At 36.6% G+C, this 27622-nt stretch overlaps 2 protein-coding genes across 2 annotated transcripts; both read right to left on the minus strand.

The window, feature by feature from the left end:
• Positions 1-1109: 1109 nt before the first annotated feature.
• On the minus strand, positions 1110-8305 carry LOC306851098 (uncharacterized protein; the record flags this gene model as incomplete). The annotated part of the gene is made up of 5 exons (XM_079387171.1): positions 1110-1966; positions 2069-2198; positions 2536-2692; positions 4254-4487; positions 5205-8305. The coding sequence occupies 5 exons, from the start codon at positions 8303-8305 to the stop codon at positions 1821-1823; spliced, it is 3768 nt and encodes a 1255-aa protein (XP_079243297.1). The 3' UTR covers positions 1110-1820.
• On the minus strand, positions 8237-27569 carry ttc12 (tetratricopeptide repeat domain 12). The gene is made up of 22 exons (XM_079387172.1): positions 27178-27569; positions 26836-26999; positions 26618-26648; positions 26348-26425; positions 26129-26250; positions 25943-26002; positions 24791-24862; positions 24611-24671; positions 24026-24214; positions 22182-22251; positions 21010-21098; positions 20437-20605; positions 19934-20023; positions 19160-19223; positions 18134-18268; positions 17795-17887; positions 17533-17601; positions 16781-16882; positions 15634-15733; positions 15292-15517; positions 14390-14455; positions 8237-8376 (listed from the first exon to the last, which is right to left on the minus strand). The coding sequence occupies exons 1-22, from the start codon at positions 27395-27397 to the stop codon at positions 8367-8369; spliced, it is 2280 nt and encodes a 759-aa protein (XP_079243298.1). The 5' UTR covers positions 27398-27569; the 3' UTR covers positions 8237-8366.
• Positions 27570-27622: the final 53 nt, after the last annotated feature.

Consider the following 27622-nt stretch of genomic DNA (forward strand, 5'->3'; position numbering starts at 1 on the left):
TATCTTAGTTTATTTCTTTTCAGTTCTGTGACATATTCGCTTCATTTCCCGTTGGGCCCATTTTGATTGTACTTTCAATTACAAGAAGCCATTATGTTTTTTATTAAGTGATCTTCAAGCCAGTAAATCTGCTGTGCCCCTAGGTTGTCCCAGCCTGGCGGTGGGATTTACAAAGAGATGCATCTCAAAGGCAGTGTGCTTGTTGCTACTTAATTGCTTCTTTTTTCCTCCAACGGCGAGTATTTGAAAGGGAAACACATAATGTGAAACCTAATAAGTAGCTGAACAACATGTCTAATCTTCGAGAGCGCTGGGGTAGTGATACATAAAGGGAAGCATTCATGTATATCTTTGCATTCATGTATGTCTTTGACATCAGTACGTCCTACATTAAAGAATGGTAAATCTCAAAGCAGCACAGAAACTATAGGGAATGTTAGGTTGAGCAACCCAAAACATAAGAATGAAAATTCTGTCATTGTTTATTAACCCTCATGTTGCTCAAACCTGAATTACTTTTGTTCTTCCACCAAAGAGGATATTTTGAGAAATGTCTTATTGTTCTTTTTCATCCATACAATGAATCTTGTTTTGGACTTCATTAACTTTCACAATTATTCTTCAAAATGTCTTTTGTTTTCACCCCAGGTGAATAGGGTAAAATCAAAGAACTAATAGATATTGCCATACTTACCCAGTTGATTGATTACATTAGGAATTACAAAAATTTTTTGTATTAAATGTTTTCTGAAATGTTATGTTTAAGTATGCAAATGAGGTGTTATCTAAATAAATATGCACTAACTGCATACATTCTACAACAAAAATCTTAACATGGGATGAAGTCCGGTTCAAAATACTTGCTTCATTTTTTTGGATATCTCTTTTTATCACTCCATAAATCTAAAAATACTGACAAAAGCCAGATAAAAAGATTTTTTTTTTCTTTTTGGGATAAAATTTTGTATAAAACCAGGCAAATTATACATGAACAAACCTCTGTAAAAACCTATAGAATGTAGATAGAAATAAAACTGTAAAATATGGTTCATGTAAGTGATACTGAAGTGGAGATTGTTAACTCAGCAGCTGGAGAAGAATCACATTTTGAGAAAACAGCCTTTATAAGATATGAATTGTGACTGAAATCTACAAACAGATATAGATAAAGTGCTATAAAAGAAGCACTTTAAGTGTGTTTTCCTTCCACTAGTCTGAGCAAATACTTTGGAGATATATTTTGAGAAATACCAAAATCTTAAAATTGACAAGTGCATAAAAAACTGTAGTGTCTACAGTCACAGTAAATTATCACTAGAGTGACAATTTTCTATTAAACAGTCTGTGTGACCAACTTGAACCCACTGCGAAAACTTTTGCCTTCACACGAAATTCACAGAAATGATTGCATTTTGCTGGTGAAAATGTGTGGAACCAAAGTAAATCTGACTGCTCCTTTACGCAGAGGAAAGAAAGGTTTTGGAACGACATGAGGGCAAGCTGTTGTATGAATTATCCCTAAACTGTCTGTTTTCATTATTTTCACATTTACTTAGCATGTATAAGTGTTCACAATGAAACGGCTGACTGGCTTGCATTTTTTACATCTCTATTGCAATATTCAAAGCATGGCACTATGATAGAATAATCGCGTATTCAAGAGCACTTTGGGCCTCTTTTAACAATGTTAATAGTTTCATCAGCTTCCCAGTGCAGCTAACTAAACATAATGATAAGCAATTCAAAAACTGTCAGATAATGATTGAATGCTCAATGCAGATTTCAGTCCGGTTGGCTGGTTTGCAGTGAGCTCTGTTCTGTTAGCATTCACAAAGGGCCCTGGACCAGAAGTAGGCAGACCTTTGCAGACAACGTCGGTTTGCCATCCAGACAAGAAAGAGAGCCAAACATGCCAGGAAACAGCCGGCCACTGAGCTGATAATCACCACCACGGCTTCAGTGTCATCTGTACGGCATTAACAAACCAAATCAGACCAACAGTTCGGCTGAAATATTTTTCCATTAGTTTCTTTTATTACCCCACCAGAACAACTTGGTAATACGTTACCTGCTGTTTCAGAGAATGATGAATTGTCTGCTTCTTTCAAAACAGGGCCGAAAGAAATGCGGTTTCCCGTGCTGCTGAAGATGGCCCCTACTTCCTCTCCGAGATGCGCATTTCGGCTCTGAACGCACTGCTGAGATGAGAAATGGATAACAATAATGTCATCATCCTGAAATCAAGCCATTATACGGGGCCAAAATAAATCCCCTGAACTTCTGCATACTTTAAACTTGTTTACAGGCTCGACGAGTTATTCTGTTAGCCTACGAATTGCCGACCACTTCACTTTCTGTCTTGCATTGATAGAGTCACACGCCGGGGAAGATCATTTATTTACAAACTGCAGACGCCGTCATCAAAACAGGGAGAGTAATGAAAAGTACAAAATCTTTCAGGAGAAATATTGAGACCTCTTCAACAGTGATAAATGATCCCAAAGTTTTCATCTGTGAGGCCGGCTTCAGACTCACCCTCTCGCACTCAGAATGGTTCCTCAAACACACGCTCAGGTCACAGTGCAGGTAAGCGGTGGAGTAATTGATCATCTGGAAGAGACTGATGGTGAAGCTGGCCCTCTTTGACAGGACGCTAGGAAGCAGTCTAATGCCATGAGGGTCTATAGGCAGCCTGAGGGAGTTCACATCAAAGAGACGCATTAGCTCTGATAGTGTGAACAAAACTAAAATAATGAACTCGCTGGGTGATGCAAACAGAGGTGAAACGTCTGGTGCAGAAAAGCGTGCCAATTAAATCCTGTGGATGGAGTGCTATATGCAAATATCTGATGGTTTTGTAATTATAATAACAACGAAAGCAGTGGTTCGATTTAGTTCAACGTGAAATGGATACAGTTTATGGGTTATTTGAACATCATTTAACATAATTTATCTTATACTATCATTGGCATCCAGCATATAGCATATTTTTGTACATTACCATTTATTAATGTCTGCATAACTCTGTCTGTTTTGTGCATGTGATTCATTGAATAAAAAGAACTTTAAATCAAAATGTCAAATGTCTCAAATGTGGTGACATACGCTGGATTTCAATCATTACTCCACTAAAATTAGATAATTTTTTATGATTGATTTTTGGCATTTTATGCCTTTATTTAGATAGGACAGTAAGTGGACAGGAAACGCAGTGGAGAGGGGGGGGGGGGGGGATCAAGAAAGGTCTGCGAGCCGGGACTCGAACTCAGGATGCCTGAAGTGCAATAGGAACATGTCGGCATGCTGCCCAAGAGGCTATCGGCGCCAACAGATCATTTTTTTAAGCCACTGGAATTTTTGGTTGTACTTAAGTATATCTTTTGTTGGACTTCAGCACTACTTCTGCACAATTAAAGTGCATTGAGTACAAAATTAATTGTTCCAATTTAGCAGACTTTAAGTATATCAGCTTAATATACCAAAAGTACAACGGCAGGGTATTATTATTAAGTGTATAAATATGTAAATATATTTGTAGTATACTTAGCACAAAATGTATATTTCAAATATACATTGCTGTACTTCCAAAATACTGAATTTTGAAAGAATTTACCTAACAGATGTTTATTTTGATAAAAGGTTTAGTACATAAATTTACTGAATACACATTGTGCTGTCTCTGGATATTTTGGCAATGTTCAAGTTCAAGTTTATTTGTATAGTGCTTTTTAAGATACAAATCGTTGCAAAGCAGCTCTACAGGAAATTAAGTTTCCACAATATATTTATATATTGCAGAACCTTAATATATTTAACTTATGGCAAAAATTGGTAATGTGCTATTGGCAACAGACCCGAGAGACTCACAGAAAGTGAATACTTCACACACTAGCAGGGACACAGACATCAGCAGTTTACTGTACTGCTCTAACAGCTCGATATAGGGACATGCTTTGCCCAGGATATTTATAGCTTTCTCAAGTTAAACAGTTTGAGGGAATTTTTCTTAGCCAATCATTATAATGCTGTTCCCCTGTGATAAGGTGACCAGTTAAAACGTAGCTGAGTCATACAAACAGGAACTAATGCTGATGTATTAAACTTCCACATAAAAATCTGGGAGACGGGATCCGTATAATCCAGCCATGCTCTGCCCATGTAGCTGATTTGGTACCATAATATGAAATGTGGCCTGGTTCAAGGGCACCATGTGATTTCAGTTAATCTAAAATAACCTGAGAGGTGCACATTACCTGGAAAAAATGCAGCAGGTGGTGTTAAATTCATCAAGTCTGATGGTGGGCGAGAGGCAGCAGGATTTTATCTCTAGGTTCACCTGGCTGTTATTTGTTTTGAGGCTGATGACGACGCGTAGGTTTCCGAGGGCAGGGATGAGATCCCCGGGCATGATATCTCTCTCCAAGTTCAGACTCATCTCTGCTGTGTAGTTGCCAGTGCCGCAGATATCATCTGAGATTTGCGCTAGACTGGAAGAAGACAATCAGACGGTCAAAATCCAATTGAGTGCGGTGAAAATTAATCATGTTGACTACAGTTTATCACCATGCTGGCATCTCTATAGATTGCATCTGTACTTGTGGAGCTAAAGTTTATTCAGTAAAGTAACATTCCATCCACAACAACAGCAGACATACTTCTTTATTGATATCACTAAACTGAAATAAAATTTGTGCAATTTTTGAAACAAAAATATAAATGAATTGTTTTTCAATTACAAGTAGTACATCAGATAGTTTCAGATTTTTTTGTTTTGTTTTTAATTACAGTTTTAGTCTAAATTGTGTATATGCACTTTTACAAAAATAAAGTTACAGTAATGGAACAAAAATAATACAGCATATTAGATAAAAAGATTAAACACCACAAAAACATGTGGTTTTCTAAAACCCAATGGTTTTAAATGGGTTTTATTGATTTTAGGCAGCTTTTATTGATAATGTATTTCGGCATTGATATAAAAAATATATTAATATGCTTTTATTTAAAGAAACTTTATTTTTACTTTGCTTTTAATTTTAGTTTTTTTAATTAATTTAAATGGTGTATTTTTTATTTTGTTTGATTTTTTATCTATCCATCAATCCATCCATCCATCCATCCTATGCTGATCTAGCACTACACAAATGCTAATAAAACAGTTTGTTTTCCACATTAAAAGTGATTTAAGAGTTGTTTGTCATTACCCACTGAGGGAATCGGGTGATATAATCCTCCTCTTCCTGTTTATCACTGGCAGGTCTGACATGAACTCAGCAGATACCCCTGAGTTACTTTCAGCAAATGGAGTTGTGCCATGTGAAATATCTTCACTCCCTTCCCTAGACTGTAATGAACCTTTGGGGAGCGATTGTGTCTCTGTACTTGAGAAACTCAAGTCCGTGTGGACAATAGGAGAAAACCTTTCCCCAGTAACAGCAGACAGCATAGTCTGCCCAAGGTGTTTTTGTACATCTTCTGTTGCGTCTGAACTGGACATTTCGTCAGAAGGAAAGTTCGATTGCGTTGTTCGCGAAAGCTCATTTACTGTTGAGAAAAATTCAGTCTGGTTTTCAGCTAAGGTCACATGCTCTTTATGCAATACATTCTGCGTATGAATAAGATCCAAAGGGAAAGTTGGTGAAGTTGTTCGAGTGAATGATTGAAGGGGTGACGTGTTCAAGGCCCCTTCTGGTTGTGCTGCAGCTGTTGTGTGCCTACTGAAGCCAGAAATTGGGCTAGATGTCATGTTCTGAGGATGCTCTTTAACATCTGATAAATTGACAAACATATGAAGTGAATCTTTGTGGTTGTCAAGTCCATTTATCTGGGTCATTGTCTGCTCAACAGATACTGACGGCAAAGCAGAGAAAGTCAAATGTTGTTTAAACTCTGTATTTGAGAGAGCAACAGAGGAAACAGTAGTGTGAATTGGACTTGAAACAATCCTGTGCGAAATTGACGTGAACAAGGTTTGATTGATGCCATCAACGGAATGACTGCTCTGATCATGGTGTTTCAGAGTTGTTGGTTTAACTGTGCCATCTCTCTTCTTTAAGTATGATTCAATCTGAAGTCCAGATTGTGATTGCGGTGTTTCTGTGAGGAATTTCTCTCCAGGGTGAGCTTCAACGAGCTGCTGGACTGATGGGATACTGCTAACTGTGTAGCTGCCCAAAAAAAGCCTCACAGTCCCTCTTGGGTTTTTAAGATGATGTTTGTTGTCTAATGGCAGACCAATGTTTCCAGTTGTCATCGAGTGATTTAAAAAGGCATACTCACTATTAAGTTTCTTAGAGATGGACAAAACTCTGGCATCTGTTGTCACTGTATTTTGTGACTTTGCGAAAGTTGTTGGTGGCAGAAAGGACTTGTTTTGTGGAACTGCTTGAGAGAACAGGGAGATGTTGGCAAAAGACTCCCAGGGTTTTAAAAACATAGTTGTTGTAATGAAAGACTTTGTTGTGGATATGTAGCTGTTAGGAGTCTGATGTGTTGGGCGAACGCTAAAATGTGATATGTTTTTGTTGATTGTGGTTGTGTTTACCATTTCGTGTGTTGCTAATCTGTTTGAGATCGTGTTTGGCCTCTCTGATATGTCAGATGGGGCTTTTCGGTTTTGGTTCGTAGAGTCAAGTTTACTAAAATCTTCCATATTTGTGAATCTCCTCACAGTTGCATATGTAAACGAAGGTGGAATCGATTCAGGAGCTTGAACCGATACAAAAGGCTTTAATTTCTCTGAGGGAAAATGATTTAGAGGCTGTCGAGGCTGATGATCGTTCACTTTGAAGACATGAAACACATTCTTAAGCTTTGTCAGAGGTGGAAGAGGTGCCGCTGTAGATAATTCGTCAAACTGATCTTGCTGTTTTGAAGCATCTTTTCGAGGTGAAAGGGTACGGGGAGCAGCAAGTGAACTTTGAGTCTGTTTCATTAACATTCGCTTATCACTCACTGTAGTTGCTTCCTCAGCGTTGGTTAATGAGGCAGTACTAAAAGCCATCAATTCACTCAGCCAAACTGGAAAATGATCCATTCTGTTACGTTTCTCCATCACAGAGATATTAGATGTTCTGGCTCCTTTGGTACAAAGATTGGACATTTTGAGTAAAGATGAAAAGTTTTGAGTGGCCAAAGAAATATTCAGACGATGAAGGAAACTTGTTGGTGAGGTTTGGAGCATTGCTTTAATTTGACGCTCTTTACTTGATTTGGTGTGAAAAATTGATTTGCTTTTTAGTCCGTCCCTTGCTGAGACAATTCTATGCACGGAGTCAGATATCAACCGCGAGGCCACAAATTGTTTTGTCACATGCATTTTGCCAGCAGCTGTTACCATGTTTGAAAAATAATTCAGCGTGGTTGTGTCTGGATTCTTTGCAGGGGTCAGCTTTGAAGCGGAGAATAAAAACATAGAGTCTGGTTGCTTTAGTGACACCCCGAAGGGTTTTGGTCCATTGGTGCTGCTTTCTGCCATTTTATTAACTATTATTTGGGTGGTTGATTTCACTTGTAGTGGAGTATCAAGGATGAGTGAACTTGGTGAAAGCAGATTCCTCTGTTCTTTTGGCTCACTCTCAGATCCATTTCTTGGATTTTGACCAATCTCAGTGGTTAAAAGCCCTGTACCCTGCAAAACTGTAAAATGCAAAATGGTTGAATGGTTCTTATTCAAAGAAACCTCTTCAGTACGATTCAGAGGATCATCAGCTCCAAACGACTCCAGAGTCCAATTTTCAGTCTTGTTTTCACCCCATCTTTTCACGCTCTCGTTTGACTTCCCAAGGTTATCAATTACTGCTGGATCAGTGGCCGATATCATGGGAATGCCATTTGCGGGTGAAGGAGTAATAGACTCCAAGACTCTTTGATTCTCGCTTTCCAGCGAAGCGTGAAAAACAGCAGAGATCTTTTCCCTGCCTCTGGACAGATGAGCAGCAGGCGTCATGGTGTCATTTATCACTGACTTAAATTCAGCCTCAGCTGATGGATGAAGCCTCTCCTCATCACTGGCGATCAATGAGAGGTCTCCGTCAGACTGAAACGGCTTCGCTGCCGTGCTGTCCTCACCCGTGGAATGTGAACCTGTACCATAAGCTAAGACAAAGCTCGGCCCATTTGAGGTAATTGCATCTTTATCAGTGGTTGTGGTTGCATTTACTGTACTTGAGTGCTGCCTCTCATGTGGCGTATGGAACAAATCTGTCCCTGGAGAACCGATTACAACCATAGTCAGGCGAGCAGGGCTTTCAGTGGAAACTTTTCCACCGTTGTCACTGGAGCTGTTTTGCTCTTCTGATGGCATAGTTGTTATGAAGGTTTCACTCTCTGTTTGTATGGAATGAAAGCCTTGAAGGTCCTCCTCCTTAGCACTCACTGAAAAAAGCAGAGTTGCAATTTTGCTTGTGAGATGCCTCCTAAAATACACATAAATACCCATACTATAAACAGTTCGAGAGCCATTAAAATTTTACGACTGAATACACAATATATAGATGGTTGCAGTTAAAATTATTGCATGCATAAGGATTGTTCCGTAACATAATACAGATAAGCAAGTTGCAACATTTGCCCTAATTAATAATTCAGTACTTTTTGTACTGTGTCTCAGTGCTGTCACTGGGGAAGCACCCTTTCAAAAGGTACTAATGTGTATTTAGGGGTAAGCAAAAAAAATGTGTATATATATATATATATTTTGAGAGCTTGGGAAATTAAGAAATCTGTGAGTATGTTGCTACCACTGAACAGAAAATTTAGAAGTACAGAATCGCACACATAAAGATGGGCCCACTGTAAAAACAATTGATTTGAAACATTTACCCTGCATCTAATCAATAGTGCTCTTATATCACAATTAAATATACAGGTCCTTTTCAAAAAATTAGCATATTGTGATAAAGTTCATTATTTTCTGTAATGTACTGATAAACATTAGACTTTCATATATTTTAGATTCATTACAACACAACTGAAGTAGTTCAAGCCTTTTATTGTTTTAATATTGATGATTTTGGCATACAGCTCATGAAAACCCAAAATTCCTATCTCAAAAAATTAGCATATTTCATCCGACCAATAAAAGAAAAGTGTTTTTAATACAAAAAAAGTCAACCTTCAAATAATTATGTTCAGTTATGCACTCAATACTTGGTCGGGAATCCTTTTGCAGAAATGACTGCTTCAATGCGGCGTGGCATGGAGGCAATCAGCCTGTGGCACTGCTGAGGTGTTATTTACCAGTGGTTTTGGCACTGTGAGCAGGTGCCAGGTCGTGCTGAAAAATGAAATCTTCATCTCCATAAAGCTTTTCAGCAGATGGAAGCATGAAGTGCTCCAAAATCTCCTGATAGCTAGCTGCATTGACCTTGATAAAACACAGTGGACCAACACCAGCAGCTGACATGGCACCCCAGACCATCACTGACTGTGGGTACTTGACACTGGACTTCAGGCATTTTGGCATTTCCCTCTCCCCAGTCTTCCTCCAGACTCTGGCACCTTGATTTCCGAATGACATGCAAAATTTGCTTTCATCCGAAAAAAGTACTTTGGACCACTGAGCAACAGTCCAGTGCTGCTTCTCTGTAGCCCAGGTCAGGCGCTTCTGCCGCTGTTTCTGGTTCAAAAGTGGCTTGACCTGGGGAATGCGGCACCTGTAGCCCATTTCCCGCACACGCCTGTACACGGTGGCTCTGGATGTTTCTACTCCAGACTCAGTCCACTGCTTCCGCAGGTCCCCCAAGGTCTGGAATCGGTCCTTCTCCACAATCTTCCTCAGGGTCCGGTCACCTCTTCTCGTTGTGCTGCGTTTTCTGCCACACTTTTTCCTTCCCACAGACTTCTCACTGAGGTGCCTTGATACAGCACTCTGGGAACAGCCTATTCGTTCAGAAATTTCTTTCTGTGTCTTACCCTCTTGCTTGAGGGTGTCAATGATGGCCTTCTGGACAGCAGTCAGGTCGGCAGTCTTACCCATGATTGCGGTTTTGAGTAATGAACCAGGCTGGGAGTTTTTAAAAGCCTCAGGAATCTTTTGCAGGTGTTTAGAGTTAATTAGTTGATTCAGATGATTAGGTTAATAGCTCGTTTAGAGAACCTTTTCATGATATGCTAATTTTTTGAGATTGGGTTTTCATGAGCTGTATGCCAAAATCATCAATATTAAAACAATAAAAGGCTTGAACTACTTCAGTTGTGTTGTAATGAATCTAAAATATATGAAAGTCTAATGTTTATCAGTACATTACAGAAAATAATGAACTTTATCACAATATGCTAATTTTTTGAAAAGGACCTGTATTATAATAACATTTTTAATGTATTATTATAATAAAAATATATTATTGTAATATATTAAATGTAAATATTGTTTAAAAGCTTATTGGTGGGTGTAATGTGTCTCAAAATTAAATAATAATATATTTTTAATTATGTGAAAATATCAACAAAACTTCTATATAAAATATAAATTACATAATGTAGAATTATATACAGAAATAATTCATTTTAAATTCTAATCTAATTATTTAACTTAAAAATGTAATTATATTATCATTTTAATTGTAATTTAATTCATAAAATAAATTTTGAAATAAACAATTATAAGTCTGTAATATATATTTGTAGTATTGTATATATATATATATATATATATATATATATATATGTGTTTAATTAATATGTTAATTTAATAACACTATTATACATATTAACGCATTAAATATTCAATTAATAATATTCATAATATTCTTATCATATATAATTATTGCGTTTTATTATTAAAACTAATTTAAACAACCATAATAATGACAACCATTAATATTACAACTATATTTTATAAACTTAAATACCATTAATCAATCATGTCTTATGATATTTGCTGCTGGCAATAAAATCACTTAATTGTGCTATCGGTAGTTACTGAGGAAAAACTTAGTGTACATACCTGTGAGTCCGAAAATGAAAAATATGAAACCAATCCCCATACTTAATCTTCTCTTTTGGCTTCTTTTAAGCTACACATACATAACACCATAATGAAGTTCTGTTGAGATGCACTACACAGGATACTATCCAACAGAGCTCACGCTACACTCTCTGCAGGAGCCTACTGTGAGCTTTTCCTTGCTCTCTAGTCATTTATAAGTAGATTAGATTACTGGCACGTGAACAAAAGCAAGCTGAGAAAAATAAAACGGATTTCTGTGTCAGTAGAATCCCTCATCACCCTCATCACGTTAGACTGCGTATAATTTTTCATGCGCACCTCGGCTTGTGTGAGCTGCTATGATAAGGTAGTATTCGAGTCATCCATTATTAAACAGATTCAGATAAGGCTTAAATACAGTGTAGAGAGCTTGTAGTTTTCATGTCAATTCATCTTCAGGTGAGTTTACACATTTCCTTAACCAGAAAGATTAAAGCTTAGTCTAATCCACTCATGGTAAATGACGCATATGTGTGCCAAAATCTGCAGTTGGGTAGAAATTTGATTTATCTGCAACACTGTTCACTTGCTGGAAAGTTCAAAGACAAATGTCTCTGGGGGCCTGGTTCTGTCTTTAATATAAGAATATATGAATGTAGTTTATATGGCTAAAAACTCATCTCTTCTGTGAGCACTTGACCGTGTCCTGCTGACTCGTAAAAAAAGTCTTATATGGTTTCACTATTTCTTAAAACACTTCCTGTTCTAGAAAGTACTACTCTAGACAATGTTTGAAACTTTGTATTGTTAGCACTTCCCGTGCTCTTTATGATGAATCATCTTGTTGTCTTACTCAGTAAGTTGCTTTGGATAAGTGAATAAATGTAAACAGTAGAAATATATTAAAGGCACTGTAAGCGATTCTTTACATTTTCCCTACTACATGACAGATATCACTGAAATTGTGAAATAGGTGTTGAGAAGTCACACCTGTCACTTGGCTCTGTAAACAGCAAAAACTGACCAACCTAAATGTATTTTGCAAATATAAACAATTTTAAATTTTTGATGGCTGCAACACACTCCACAAATTTGGGACAGTTTTCAATAAAAGTGAAAAGTTTATAGAATATACAAGTTAAACTGTTTTGAAACAGTCCACAATAAGCAGGTGAATTGTTAATAGGTCAGGGTATCATGACAATAATTGGAGCATCTCAGTCTTAGCAAAGATGGATCGTGGCTCATAACTTTGTGCCAAATTTCATGAGAGAATTGTCAGACAAATCAAAAATCACATTTCTCAATGCAAAATTGCTAAGAATTTAGGTCTTTCACCAACTAACATACATCATTTTGTGAAAATATTTAGGGAATCCAAAGAAATCTAAGTAAATGTAGTGCAAGGCAGGACACCTCAATTGAATGTGTGTGACCTCTGAGCCCTCAGATGGCATTGCATGAGAAACCGTCATGCTGCTGTGTGAAATATAGCCACATGGGCTCAGGAGTACTATGGAGAACTTTTGTCACTTAACAGTCTGCAGCTGCATCTAGAAATGCAACATGAATGTCCGTTACTCAAGGAGAACTCTGCCATCAATTCTAGGCATAGACGTCAGCGAGTTCTCTGGGCCCGAGCTCATCTTAGACTGTCCAAAAGACAATGAAGCTGTGTGCTGTGGTCAGATGAGTCCACATTTCAGCTAGTTTTTGGGGAAAAACAAATCAATTTGTCAGTTCCAAAGATGAAATGGACCATCCAGACAAACATCTGTTATGGTTTGAGGGTGCATCAGTGCAAACGGCATGGGTGACTTGCATATGTATAAAGGTACCACTGACATGGAGGCATATATTGAGATTGTACAGAGACATATACTGCCATCAAGAGATGACATCTTTCATGGGAATCCATGGGAATTGGATCAAGACAATACCAGGTCTCATTCTGCATGTGCTACAACAGCGTGGTTTTGCAGACACATGTGGATGTGACTGACTGGCCATCTGTCTACTATTGAAAATGTATGGCCCATCATGAAAAGGAGAATCAGAAAACAACGACAATGGACTGTTGAGCAGCTGAAGTCTTGTATCAAGCCAGACTGGGCAAAAATGTTGCTTGCAAAACTTTGAAAATCATCATCCTTAATTCCCAGATGATTCAAATGTGTAATTAAAAGCAAACACAGTGGTAAACATGCCTCTGTCCCAAAACATTGGATTTTTTTCTTTGTAATTAGTCAATTAAATTAAAGGTTCAAGAGAATGAACAAGTGACATATTCTTGATTTTATGGCATTTCACAAAATGTCCCAACTTTTCAGGTATTGGGGTTATATGATATAAACTGACATTTTCATAAGCATTTCTAAATAAATAGTCACTGCACTGAGTAACCAATGGAACAATAGTTTAAAGCAATGGAATCACTAAAGAGACACTCTCTAAAATAAAACTGGGAATTGGAAGAATACTATTATTATTACAGTGTTGTATTAATGTGTGTCATTACTGTGGCAGCTGTGGCAACGTCTATAAGATCCTCTTGAAGCATCTTGGAGATGTTGCCACAGTTCTTCTGGATTTAGTCTGCTTCAGTTTGTTCTGTTTCTTCATGTCATTCCAGGTTATTGACTCAGCGAAAAATTAATTTTTCCTATCATTTACTCACCCTCATGTCAACACATAAAAACTATTTTGAAGAATGTGGCTAACTATTCCACAGATGAGAGAAAGTCATACAGATATGGAACAACATAAGGTTGAGTAAACAAAGACAGAATTTTAGGTTCATTTTAGGTGAACTACCTTTATACATGTTCTGGGACAAAGCTGAAGTGTTGAAGTTCCATATTGCAGTCTGTTTGCGAAATCCTGTCCCAAACCCTGGATTACACTGTCAGACTCATATCTGCTAAACCCTTTTGAATTGTAACAATATTTATTTTTCTTATTACATCATCAAATGCTTTCTAAAGCTATCAAGTCAAAGATGAGCAGGCTTTAACCATAATTATCTTCAAATGCAGTTTTATTAATCTTTATTTATTAAACACATGAAAGCCAATATTAATCCATTGATCAACAAGCAGAGCAAAATGTAATCAAGGCAACACACTCCCCAAGCAAGTCATTTGGGATGAAAGGAAATTGAAACGTTTCGAATATCGTCCCAGGGCAACATGTTCTCTACAACAGCAGATAACAGAATCACATGTCAATGTGAATTCTCTCTAATTAAAACGAACACAGGAAACAGCTGCATAATCAAGATAGGCCTTAAGGCATGACAGTAATTTGTGGCCTCACTTAAGATGAGCATCTTAAGCTGTGAAGCAAAGGACAGCATTCATCTCTATGTGTGTGTGTGTATGTGTGTGTGTGTGTGTTTGCATGCGTGTCCTGAGTTATGGGGTCATTTATTGAGGAACCGAATGAGTGGTAGTGGCTCACGTGATCAATCTCACACAGGAGTGAAGGATTTCTAAACCATGGAGCTCCCTGAGTTTCTCCATGTGCCTGAAAAAATCAAAACAGAGATATATCAAACCAACAGAATTAGGTTCTTTCTCATTTTGACCACACAATGAACTCTAAGCAGTCAAATATAAAACCTAAGAGCTAAGAATATGAAATGCAAACAAGCACATGAAAACATCAGCCAGTTTGCTCTGCATACAAAGTAGGTTCATCGGTTATGTGTAATATTTTTTGGCAGTGTCTGTACCTTCCGCTGTTTTCTGTCTAAAATGTCTTTTTTAGGCTGCACTCTGATCTCAGAGGTTTGAAATCTCACTGTAAAGACTCATGCTCTGAGCAGCGTTACCTCTAAAAAGTTGAAAGCTCATTAAAGTTGAATGCTGTAGATTTTGACTCCTCTTTGTTGGATTGTCCTTGTTTGATGCTGACTGGGAAAATAAGACGCCTCAAGAACACTTAACTAACAGCTGCTACTTTTTCACAAACCTGAGCTTGTGGACGCTTCATAAATTAAAGATGAAGGGAAAAAAACTCAATAGTTCTCTAGGTCAATGAAAGTATAAAGGCCCAATCGGTAAATATTTAAAGAGACTCTCACATTTGTAAAAGTTCTCGTTAACAGCCCTAAAATGAGACAAGAATATCAACGAATTTCAAACGCAATAAACAAACACGCTAATATCTGAATCAAATCAAAAATCAAATCTGAGGTGTTTTAATTCATTATGCATTCTTGTTAAGGTTAATTATAAGGAGGCATTATCTTTTCACCTTCATGTTTCCCAGAGTATCACTGCTGTGTATAAGTACATCAGCATGAATTTTAATCAATATAATACAGGTGACTGCAAGAGGCAAGTCAGACTTAATTATACCTGGGCTCTATTTTGCACAGCTTCCCAAGAGCAATGGCTGCATTCTGTCGAACGGCTGCTCTTTTGGTGTCTCCAGCAGCGTGGTGTAGTAGCAACTGCACGCAGTCTGTGCCTAGGAGGCCACCGGCAGCTCCATCCACTTCTAAGCAATGGCCCATACACAAAGCTGCGTTCCCCACCACCAATTCATCAATACCACCCAGGAGTTTTCTCAAAGTGTGCAGCCCTGAATGAATAAATGTGGGTAGCGCACACAAACATACACAAAGTCACCGTAAAGCCACAGAACTTAAGACACGTTATTGAATCCAATCCTCTGCCTCCCTGACCCTCAGAACTCACGTTTGTCAAGCTTAACCAGCTCCTCACAGGCCTGTGGGATTGAGGCAGTACAGACTGTCAGGGCTTTAATGGAGTATCTGGAGCTCATCTCTCCTCCTACCTGACAGGATAGAAGGACAGACACACAAGCACATTTCAGTTAAATCTTTATGATTGCAACCGCAATACTCGCAATAGAAAAACCAACACACCTGGTCAACAAAATACAAGAATGTGCAATTGTGGCAGCCCCCAAAGTTAAACTCTTTAACCTGTAAAGCCTCAAATTTTAAACAATGTTTAGAAATAAATAAATGAATATTAAAATATGTATTGCAATTACGTTTTATGCATTATTGATACAGGATTGGTTTGGTATGATCAGGTTATTATGAGGCTATTTATTGATCAAATAAAAATACAAATTAGATTTTTTTCTATTTTTATTGATCTAATTTCATAAAGCCTTTTTGTTTTGATTTGTGGTTGTTAAAAACTGTTTCAATGTCACCAAATGATATTTCATGATTTAATAAATAAACAGGCAAACAGGCAGATAGATAATTAAGAATAATTAATACAGTAAATAAATAATGGTAGCAAACAATGCCAACAAAGGGTGACCCAGGTTATTTATAAATATTTATTATTATTTATGGTAAAATAATATATAAAATAAACAGATAAACAAAAATGTATAATAAAACAAATAATGCAGCAAAATATACAAAGGGCTTTAAATGGTTTTCAATGGCAACAAAGGATAAAATTAACTAAACAAATAAGGGCAGAAAAATTATACATATGGCTTTACATGACTTTTCATGCCAACAAAGCATAAAACCAGGTCATAAGTAAATATACAAATGAATAAACAAAGAAATAAATAAAGGTAGCTTTACATTGCTTTCAATTCCAAGAAAACTAAATAAATAAATAATGCTAGCAAATTATGATACATATGGCATAAAAGGATGGTTTAAAAAATATATATTTAAATGAACTGAGGAAATGTGGGTTCTGGGTGGATTTAAGACAGTATATTATAAAAAAAATTATAATATACTGGTTATGAAAAAAAGAGTAATGTGTCAGCAAGGTTGAACTTACTTGACTTTCTTTCCTTACAGACACTATACTGAATTCTAAAACCTGACATAAGCTCTACCTTCAGAATCTTCAGCAACTTCTTCACTATTCCATTCCGCACAACTTCTTGAGTGGCATCAGAAGACATCGGGAGCAGAACGCTCAGCAAACCTGCAGCTCTCTGAAGCCCAAACAAAACAAGATAACATGTTTGATACCACAACCGGATGGATAGGAGATTTCAAAAGGATTAGGCTGTAAATCCAAAGTATTTTGTGACGGCTAGTCAAAACTGCAGTTTAAGCTGTATCACAGCACTAAAAGTCCACCACAAGGTGGAAACAGTCAGTTCCATTATATATAAAGGGAGACAAAGACAAAGTTCCTTCACCTTAATTGTACTCTGAGAAACAGCCTGACTGGAAAGACATGAAGGGCCAAGGCAGCAAAACCCAAGCAAACAACCTGGAACCTGATTTACATAGTCAGAGAAAATAGTCCCCAGGCTAGGGCCTGCGGCTGCCATGATAATCATTATGTAAATACGTGTGTGCATGCAAAATCCTTCTCTTGGGGATGTTAGCCATCTACATCCATATATTTAAACTCTGAACTTCCATTTTTGATCCGGTAGAAGCCATATGTGTTAATGTTTTGTAGAGATGCTCTAGAGATGCTAATATGCCAGGCTCCACAACAACCCACATCCTGCAGGATGAACATTTCAATAATTAATGTGCAGAAATCTACAGTTCAAACGTTCTGGCGGCTCCAGTCATCAGGGGTTGGGTTAAAGCTTGCCTTGGCCTTGCTAAAGCGAATTCAACTCACTGTGATGACGCCTCCAGAGGAATCGCTCAGCAGGTCCAAGCACCTGCTGCTGGCCAGAACAGCGTGCTCCTGTATGTTAAAAGAGAGCCAAAAAAACATTCTCTCCAATTTTCCTTTGGTGTTTCAGACATGATTGCAACACATGGAGAGGAAAGGCGCTAACTGAACATTCAGCCTATCCAAGGCCCTTTGGCTACAAAAGTGCTTGATGTTTCCGATGAGGGCTGGCCCAGAGCCCACCGTATTAAACTTCCTGCTTTACCTGAACAACTTGAGAGGGATTTGAGGCTAAGTTCATCATAAAACCCAGGAGGGGATAGAGGACACTTCTACATTCGCAGCCGACGCACCGCTCCTGCAACCAAAACAGAGCTTTATCTTGACAGTGCCGAAAATTAAATTCATGTCCTTCTGCAGTTTTAGTGTCTGTGGGAAATGGCTGTTTCACAGCTCATGCAACAAGATAGCACAAGGAGCTTAGAAACAAACCCTCGGAATCAAAATTCACAGTGCAAGACATCATACATAATTCAGCAATGCTCAAGGACAGAGTATTTGGGAGCTCAATTGTGGCGTAAAGGGTTATCATTTCCAACCTTACCATTGCATGAAGAGAGCATCTCCAAAATTCGTTACGTCCTGCTAGCTTTTTACTGATGACATCATCGAGAGCCATGGTCCCGATCACAGAAATCACAGAAGCCAGTGTCTTGTGGTCAGCTGTCATGATATTTGACTACAAGTGTATAGGAAAAACAGTATTAGCTGAAAAGTGGACAATTTTAATTATATACAGTACACTACCATTCAAAAGTCTGGGTCAATATGATCTTTTTGTTTTGTTTTTTTTAAGGATATGAATATAATGTTATTCATAAAAGATGCTTTAAATTTATCAAAAGTGGCAGGAAAATGTAATGTTACAAAATTTCTATATCAAATAAATGCTGTTCATTTGAACTTTCTATTCATCAAAGAACCCTGAAAGATGTATCATGGGTTGCGCAACAAAATTAAGCAGCACAACTGATTTTAACACAAATCATATATATGCAGCCTTGATGAGTGACTTCATACAGAAATATTTGTAAAATTGTACCAACCAAAAGTTAACGATGTAAAGCTCAATGTAAAGCTTAGTATTTTAATAATTATGAATTCTATTTATAAATATAGAAGAGACAGAAGAAAATGTTTTTTGTCTCATGATACTAGTATTAATATGATAAATACAATTAATAATCATTTGATTTAATTGGGTGGACTGTACATGGACTGTAATCTATGTTGCACTGAAATGCAGCAACATATCTGCGTTCTCTGAAGACTGGGGTCTTTTTCTATCATGCAGTATAGTAAAATAATAAAATCAAAATTAAACAGACTCCTTAGCATGTGGGGTCTTAGTCCTAGAGATACACAATATAAAGTACAAGTCATTTACAAGTTATTTATTGTCATACAGTATCTTCTAGTTGTGATTGATAATGGTGGCCAGGTACAATCCGAAAATGTCTGAGAATTCAGACAACAAAGTATTATTGATGAGAATATTATACGCTATTATAATTTAGATTATTATAAACATAAAGAGGATGACTATGAATGATGTTTCATAATACATCACCAGCAGATGTTCAAGAGGAAGGGCAAACACTGCTGTGAAGTTCTCCCTTGACTGAATCTTAAATCTGAAAAAGACAAACAACAACAACAAATTATTAAATAAAGAAATTAACTACTAACTAAAAAAGCTCAACAGACTTAAATCCTCAGATAACCCTCACGCAGTAATGCACAAAAAGAGCCAGAGGAGCAAAAGATAAAAAGGCGTCATAATGTGGTGGGCGCTGATCCAAGCAGAATGATGGTTTCAAATCTCATGTTGCTGACGCCCAACGTAAAACACAAGACAAGACCAATATGCCTAACCATCCTTATCTAGAAACAAGAGAGCGGCTTGCATTCACTGAACACTTTTCATTGACTATCTATCAAACTGTTACGCCATTCTCATTTCCCTCTGTGCATGAAGTGGCTGTTTAATTCCGTCTCCTGGTCACAGGGAGCACCTTATTCTATCTGTAAGGTGGTGAATGACTAGAAACGGCGAGAGGCTGATCTCTTTCACTGAGATAAATGGAGGGATTTGTGAATGTGATGGATTGTTTTGTCTTAAATGTGTTCACTTTGCGTTCTCAAGGGACCTGGGCTGTTGAGCTGAATGAATTTGAATATGTCTCGATTTAATACGTGCGACTATGATGTATGGGAATCTAATGGACTCTCGAGTGGGTCGTGCCCAAGATTTCGTAAAAAGGGGCAGTTTTAGACATTCATCAACTTCACATGAAAACAGGACATGGTATATGGTAAGGGCAAATATATTGATTGTGCATACTTATTTTCTGCAGCCAAGTTCTCCAGAACTGTAAGCGCCAATGCAGAGCTCGTATCCCAGCAAACACAGCTCATCAGGTTCTCTGCCATTCTACAGGGGACAGATCGCATTCATATAGGCTCATTAAAAGGACTTTAATAAAACATGCTATAACAGTAGGAGGTCGTCTGCATGTTAGCTAATGAGATGAATCGCAGGTATCATAGGAACAGCACACTTAAATCTGCTCTGCTTTATAAACAGCACAGGAAGTTGAGAAGAATTTGACATCAAAGTGGATTCAAATAAATATTAGTAAATATTATACAAGCAATATAGATAATTATTTATTGAACATATATAATAAATCATGCTGTTTAAATATTTAATCTATCTATATTTAATTTGTCTATATATCTATATTTAATTTAATCTATGTCGTTTCATATATAATAATTAATTCACTGCACATAGTTTTGTAAACTACAATGCAATGCATTCAATATGGTACAAAAAATACATACTGGGTTAAATTCAGGTTGTCGATGAGCACGTCTCTTCCGTGTTGAGTTTGTGAGTACATGCTGAGCAATTCCAGGCTTTCCCTCTGTACTTCACGTACCGGTGATGCCAACAGCTGGACCATGTGTTGTCTAGTACCGGGACACTCCATCAACAGCTGCTGGTTCTGCTCTGGGAGGAAGACAATTATGGAGAAGGTTTAATAAAGACGAATGCAGATTTAGTTGACCAGTTAATGAGATTATAACTGAAGGGCACAAACTACCTACTAAAGAGACTTTTAATGTGGGAGGCAATTACAATTTCACTGCTAGCAGGCAAGAACAGGATAAATTGATATCGACTTGGATTTAGACAATTTCACGAATGCTCATTACTTTAAAAGAAGCAGGGAAAAGCAGAACCAGATTAAGTGGTGTCAATACATTTAAAGTTTTCCAAACAGAGACAGTTTGAAAGTATAAAAAAAAAGAAATGTGCAAATGGGACTGATATTTTTTCCTCAGCAATTGCTTCTTTGAGTTTCAAGGTCTCTGAATAAGATTCATATGCTCACATGCTGCATTTCATCTTACCGTTTCCACTGCAAACTGTCCTCCATAATTTGACGACAGACATACATAGATCAACAGCATATGGATCTTTTGAATTCTGTAAGAGATAGCTAAATACAGAAGAGGAAATACATTTCAGTCTCGCGCTGTAGATCAAATGTTAAAGCGATAGTTCATCCAAAAACAGTTAACTTTTAGTTTTAGTTACTTTTTCTTATTTGTAAGTCGCTTTGGATAAAAACGTCTGCTAAATGACTAAAAATAAAAGTAAAATTAAAAACAGAATAATCTGCTTTTGCATCCTTTTTAAAGCTTGAAAGTTCCGTTTTCTTATGAATGTAAATGTATATTGGCACATTCACAAAAAATGTTCGATGAGAGAAATAGTCAGTTCAGTGTTGTAATTGTTAACTAAAACTATTAAAAATAGTTTTTTTTATTTGAAAGAAAGCTAAAATTAAAAAATTAAATGAAAAACTTTACAGATTTTAAAGAAAATTTGAAAAGCTGAATTATTTTTACGTATTAAAATTACTAAAAATAAAAATGAATTACAGTCAAAATATTAAGAACTAATAAAAAAGACAAAAACACATAATAAAATGACTAAAACAAACTAAAATTAAAATGGAAATTGAAACAAAGTTCACAATATTAATACATATTATAAAAGTACATAATACTGAAAAACACTGATTCGGGTTTGGAATGACATGAGGTGGTGTAAATGACAGAATGAACTATCCCTTTAAACAGACATGTTTTAAAGATGAGAGACCACATGTGTGCAAACTGTATAAAACAAACAAAGCGAATCTCCCAAACAAGCCAATAAATCATTGTCAAACACAGATAAACCCTTCCAATTTCATTCTGGTGTTGAAAAGGTAAATTCCAACACATGACATGATCATACAGCAGAGCCAGATTACACATCTATTGGTCATTAGTCAATTGATTTTAATAGCATACTTGGTCGGAACAAGACAACCAATAAGACGAGAGACAGCTGAAGATGCCATCAATCATACGTGGATCATGCATGCACACTTTATGATACCACAGTAAGATCTTCTCATACAATTAAAATTAAACCCAACTTCTAGAGACCTTTACACCACATCAGCCATTTTCAAATGTGCAAAGTACATTCTGACCACAAACTGTCAGGTTCACTTCATTAGCAACCTTACCTTCTTACAGTGTTATTGCCATTAATGATACTGAAGCCATTGTTTGATCTGAATAATGTCTGCCCAGTACCTGTGAGGGACACCAGATAAGGTCAGTGTTGGTAGGTGTGTAGTGAAAACCATATATCAACACTAAATCACAGTAGCCAGACTCAGACACACAATACGCTCCGTTCAAGGGCAAAAGAGAGTGCAAGGAGAATAAACAAAAGCTCATCAAGAATAAGAGAGTGCTGCCTTATCTACACAAAGGCAGCGTTCATTCTGTGGAAAAACTAGAAATTAGTTTACAAAGAGCTATTCGGGTATCTTACCTGCACAAAACATTGGCAAAAAAAGCTTTCTGTCTTGGAATGCTTTCAAGATTGTGCTGCACAATGTGCAAGCCCATTTTACCCTTATAGAATACTTCTGAAACTTTAAACAGTTTTTAATAGAGGATATCTTCCGGAAAAGACTGCAGTATATAAAGTAGGACGTCAAAATTCAAAGTTAAAAGTTTGATTTAGCATGTAGTTTTTATAAAGTTACTTTGATATGAAGGTACCTGTATATATCAATTTGAAGTACAGTATAAACACAAACTGCAAATGAGAGACCGGTGCTAGTTGTCACACGGACAACAATATTTCAGTAGCTGGAAGGTTTTGAGTCAAAAGTCATATTAAATAAATGTGCATTGCTTTCTCTAGAAATAGTTTTTTGGTTTCTAGTTAGAAAAAATTAAAAGTAAAATATCAAAATAATTTTTGTAATATCTTTTGTGTAAACAAGCGAACGCAATATCATCACATTTCTGTATTACTGGTCAAACATTCTGAGCCAGTAAAAGTATGCATTTAATTGATCAAACGTGACAGCAAATATTTATAATCTTACAATAGATTACTTTTTAAAATAAATTCTGTTCTTCTGAACTTTCTATTTATCAAAGAATCCTGAAAAATATGGATCAAGGTTTCCATAAAAATATAAAATAGTAAAAACAGTGTTATTTAAAATTCTAATAAAATAACACTGTTTTTACTATTTTTTGATCAAATAAATGCAGCCTTATTGAGCAGAAGAGGCTTCTTTCATAAACATAAAAATCTTACAAATCCACATTTTTGAACTCTAGTGTACATTAAGACAAGAGCCAATTACATAATAAAGATAGATGTAAGTTGAAATTTAATTGAAATCGAATTTAATTGAAATTTAATTGAATTCAATTTTATAAATGCATACAATTTATTACTAAACGGTTTGATATCGACCTTTTACATTTGATTTCATAATAAACATACTTCACATTCACTAGGGTAAAGTGAATTTCGAAAAGTATTCACTTTACCCCTGTTGTGAAGTGTTGTAACAAGCCCTGGTTCTTCTCCCTTATATATAGTACATTTTATCACAATCTGCACTGATCTGACACAGGATCAGAATGGAGCAAACACAAACTGAAAGGTAATGCACGCGGTCACTAACACTAGCGGTCTTGAGCTTGTGCTTGTGATAGGACTGTGTCTGTCCTCTGTGGCTGATCATGAGGATTAGTTTCCTCATCATGAACTGCAAATGAACCGCAGAGCAGAATCAATGACCCTCTGCACAAAATTCCTCACTCCTCTCCTCTCCGTATCGATCCTGAGTGCAAGAAATATCGCCCTGGTTGCTGGAACAACACTGGGTAAACCGAAGGCATATTTCACACAAATCTGAGGTTCAACACTGGTGTAAACATTTGTTCATTCTACAAAAACCGCTGGAGTTCAGTGACAATTAAAGAAATAAATAAGAAAAAACAACAACATCTGATTAAAAAAACAAAGCACTCTGAATTAATCATGTGAACTTACAGTCTTTAATAGCCTGTGAGAGCAGCTCCAATCCACCAGAGTAGTAAAGATTGATCTCATTGGGTCTGTCGAGCTTCTTCAGCAGCTCTGGTACTACCATGGCCTGCTCCGTTCCCTCCTGTAGCTCTTCCCAAGCTGTTTTTTCCTGAATAGATACCTTCTCTTCCAGATCCACTTGACTCAGATAAGCTATTGTAATGCAAAGTAATGCCTGCTTCACCAACATATTTCTTTTTTGCAAATTCATGTGGAAATATTCTATTAAAATGCATAGAATGGGAATCCATAATGCCATTATTCCTCTTGAAAAGTTCAAAATCAATTTAAATGGGCAACTAATGTTCTAAAAACTACTGGTGTAAGCATGTGACGAGAAAGAGGGAACGTGTGAGAGAGACTCATGTAAAAACTACAAGTGAATTCAGTTTATTCTGAGAGATGCTTGACTAAAAGGTACATATCCAGACAGAGTGGATGTTAAAATAATAGCTATGCCAATCCTACTCTGGTGCTAAAGCATGGATCTAAAGTATATTGACCTTGCCTTCCCTTGAATCAGATCCTCACAGCATTTTTGGATCATACCTTTGACCATGGTCTCACGCTGTGGCTCCATCTCCAAAATTTTTCGATAGCAAATCCTGGACTGAAAGTGACGCAAAAGCAGCAGGATGAAAGGAGAGAGGTCAGATAAATTGAGAAATGTAAGTGTAATCCAGATTTAGACTTGAAAGGACAGAAGGACTTCTATTGAACGATACTTACCTGTTTGAAATCCTTGAGTGCTAGGTGAGATTTTCCCATGTGTACATACGCTTTAATACACTTCTCATTGCACTGTGAATGAAAGTTTTATATATTCAGTAGTCACTTGAAAATTATACAATACACATAATAAACTAGAATCAGTAAAGTGATTATTTTGTCCCAATCAATTACTTTATTGGGCAAATTATTACTTTACCCAATGTATTACAACTTTTACATAAAACATTTTTAATATCTCAATTAAAGCTCATTTGGATATCTTTTAGGGGGCATAAAAATTCATCCTACTATATATGAAAGGATGAAATACGTGAAAAGAAAACCTATTAGGTAGCTTATCATTATTATTTAATAGAAGAAATATTACGCAGTAAATATTTTTTTACTTAAAATAATACATTTGAATAACTTTGGTCTGCCAAATCACAGTCAACATGCAGAAACACAGGAAAAATAAAATAGGAAATGATGTTATAGAAAGAACCCCTGCAGACCATCATGACTGTGTCAAGTTCAGTAAGTCTCAATATATCAAATAATTTGAGCTTTTTATTGTAAAGTTAATTATGTTTGTCATGTGTGCAATCATCCAAAAAATATAATATTTCATGTTTTGTATTCATTAACTTTTTAAATTATATTTAAAAATATTTTTCAAAATAATGATCAAGATGCATCCACTCATCATGAGTCCTCAAATGTAAAATTTCTATATAAAATTAAAAGGTATACACGTTTTTTAGAGCATATGAAACATGAATGCAAAGATTACTTTAAGAACACAGCACTACACTGACAGTTTAAACTAGATTTTTAAAAGACTTTTCCTTTTTTTTTACCTTAGACACTCATATTTGTCACAGACACAACAGACAATATGTTGGATTTTCCTTTAGACCATAGGGATGTATGTATATGTATGTGTACTCTTATTTAACTTTCTAAAAGTTTTCCAAAAACTATTTGGCACAGCTCGGAAGGAACTTCAACCCAATTTTCTAATGCTGCGCAACTATCCAGTTCAATAGATACAGCACTATGTAGCCTGCTGTTCTCACCAGACAAGGTAGGATGAGAAACTCTCTGCTTCGGCTGACACTGAAAAATGAGAGGGCACTTCTCTGACCTCTTTCCCAGTGTTTTACTCACCCTCAGAGCCCACTCACAGTCACTTATGGCCTCCTTATATCTCCCCAACTTGATAAAGGCCTACATAATACATGAATGTACAAGACAATAAAATCACAAGAGGAACAGTCTCACAGGAATAGCAGTTATGATACTGATTTATCAGATTATTGTACAAGAACTCATTGAAGTGAAACGTTGAAGTACCTGTGCTCTGTTTGTGTAGAGAGCCTGCATGTCACGCAGCTGGTCCAAGCCTTCAGTATAAAACCTGACAGCCGTTTCGTAGTCACCTTGAGTGAAAGCCTCATTCCCCTGCTGCCTTAATGCTGTGGGTCAAACGAGGACAAAGCAAATCTAGACGTTGCAAACTGACAACGTAAAACACAAACTGCCCATTTCGCTCTCAGGCTTCAGAGTACCCACCATTGGCTTTTTCTTCCTTCATCTTTCTTCTCTGTCTTCTCTCCTCGGCATCTTTTTCTAATATCCTCAAGAAATTCTCTGACGAACAAACCGTTGCAAGATTTATAATAAAAAGACAAGAAGTGAAGATGAAGGTGAGCTAGTTTGTATTGACTTATGAGGGCAGATATTCAAGTTTTATACTCGAAACCAAATTATTCAACAGAGACAGAGAAGTCTTGTCAACTGCCGAACCGAGAACAGATAAGATACTCCAATACACAAACCTACCTGGATTTTGACTTGATTCATACTGGATGTTCTGAAAAGAAGAAAACAGTTGTGTTAACTTTACTCACTTTTTGAAAGATCAGGCATGAATATAAAGCATGTAGCAGTCGCTTCATTTATTAAGGATAATCATACACTCTGACATTTAATTAAAATGCTATAAAAGTGTGTTTTATTCATTCATATTATATTTCTAATACAGACTGTAAATACTGTACCGGTAGCCTATTTTCAGATGAAGGATTTTTGTTTATAACAGTCTTATTGATTTTGGTTTTACATGGTTCCTTCTGCTCCAGGGATGAGATGAATTGATCTGCCATAGCAACTGCTTTCTCTTGGAACGACACATCGCTGGAATTTAACTGTTTTACCAACTCATCTGCAATTAGAAAGCAACAAATTCACATTTTTAGAAATCAAATTACAGTTATCTCATGATTGAATAAATATGTGCGCTACGTTCATTAAAAAAAAAAAATGAAAGCGTTGTATAATTACATGTCCTTATAACGGCAGCACCGCAGCGGGAATATGGTTTGTAAACAAACAGCACTTACTCATCTGGTCAACATCCCTCAAAAACCTTTCAAGGTCGTCGTTATCTGGCAAATTCATGCTTAAAAACGAGTTTACAAAGCACAGCAGCTGAGAAATTTTACCTAAGAGAAGTGAGGCAGTTTTGTTTACGGAAGTGAGTAACCTCGTGTCCATAGCAACAGCAGCCGCGTGCAAAAGGAATAGTTTGCTCCTGCTGGTAGATACTTGTAACCACGTCATGCTTGTAACTAATGGTCGTCTTTGATGACCATTCAAAAATCTTTTTCATTTTAAACTTATTTTATTTGGATGCTTTCTCAACAGTAAGCACTCTGAAAATCATCACCATGCCCTTGTACAAGAACAGAACCACTCTCATTCTTTCAGAAAACATAATTTTGAATTACTGTTGAAATGTATGAAGCCAGAGTTCTAGTTTATGTTTGAGGGTTTATGGGAAGATGA

This window comes from Barbus barbus (assembly GCF_936440315.1).
Source record: "Barbus barbus genome assembly, chromosome: 31".
Lineage (NCBI taxonomy): Eukaryota > Metazoa > Chordata > Actinopteri > Cypriniformes > Cyprinidae > Barbus > Barbus barbus.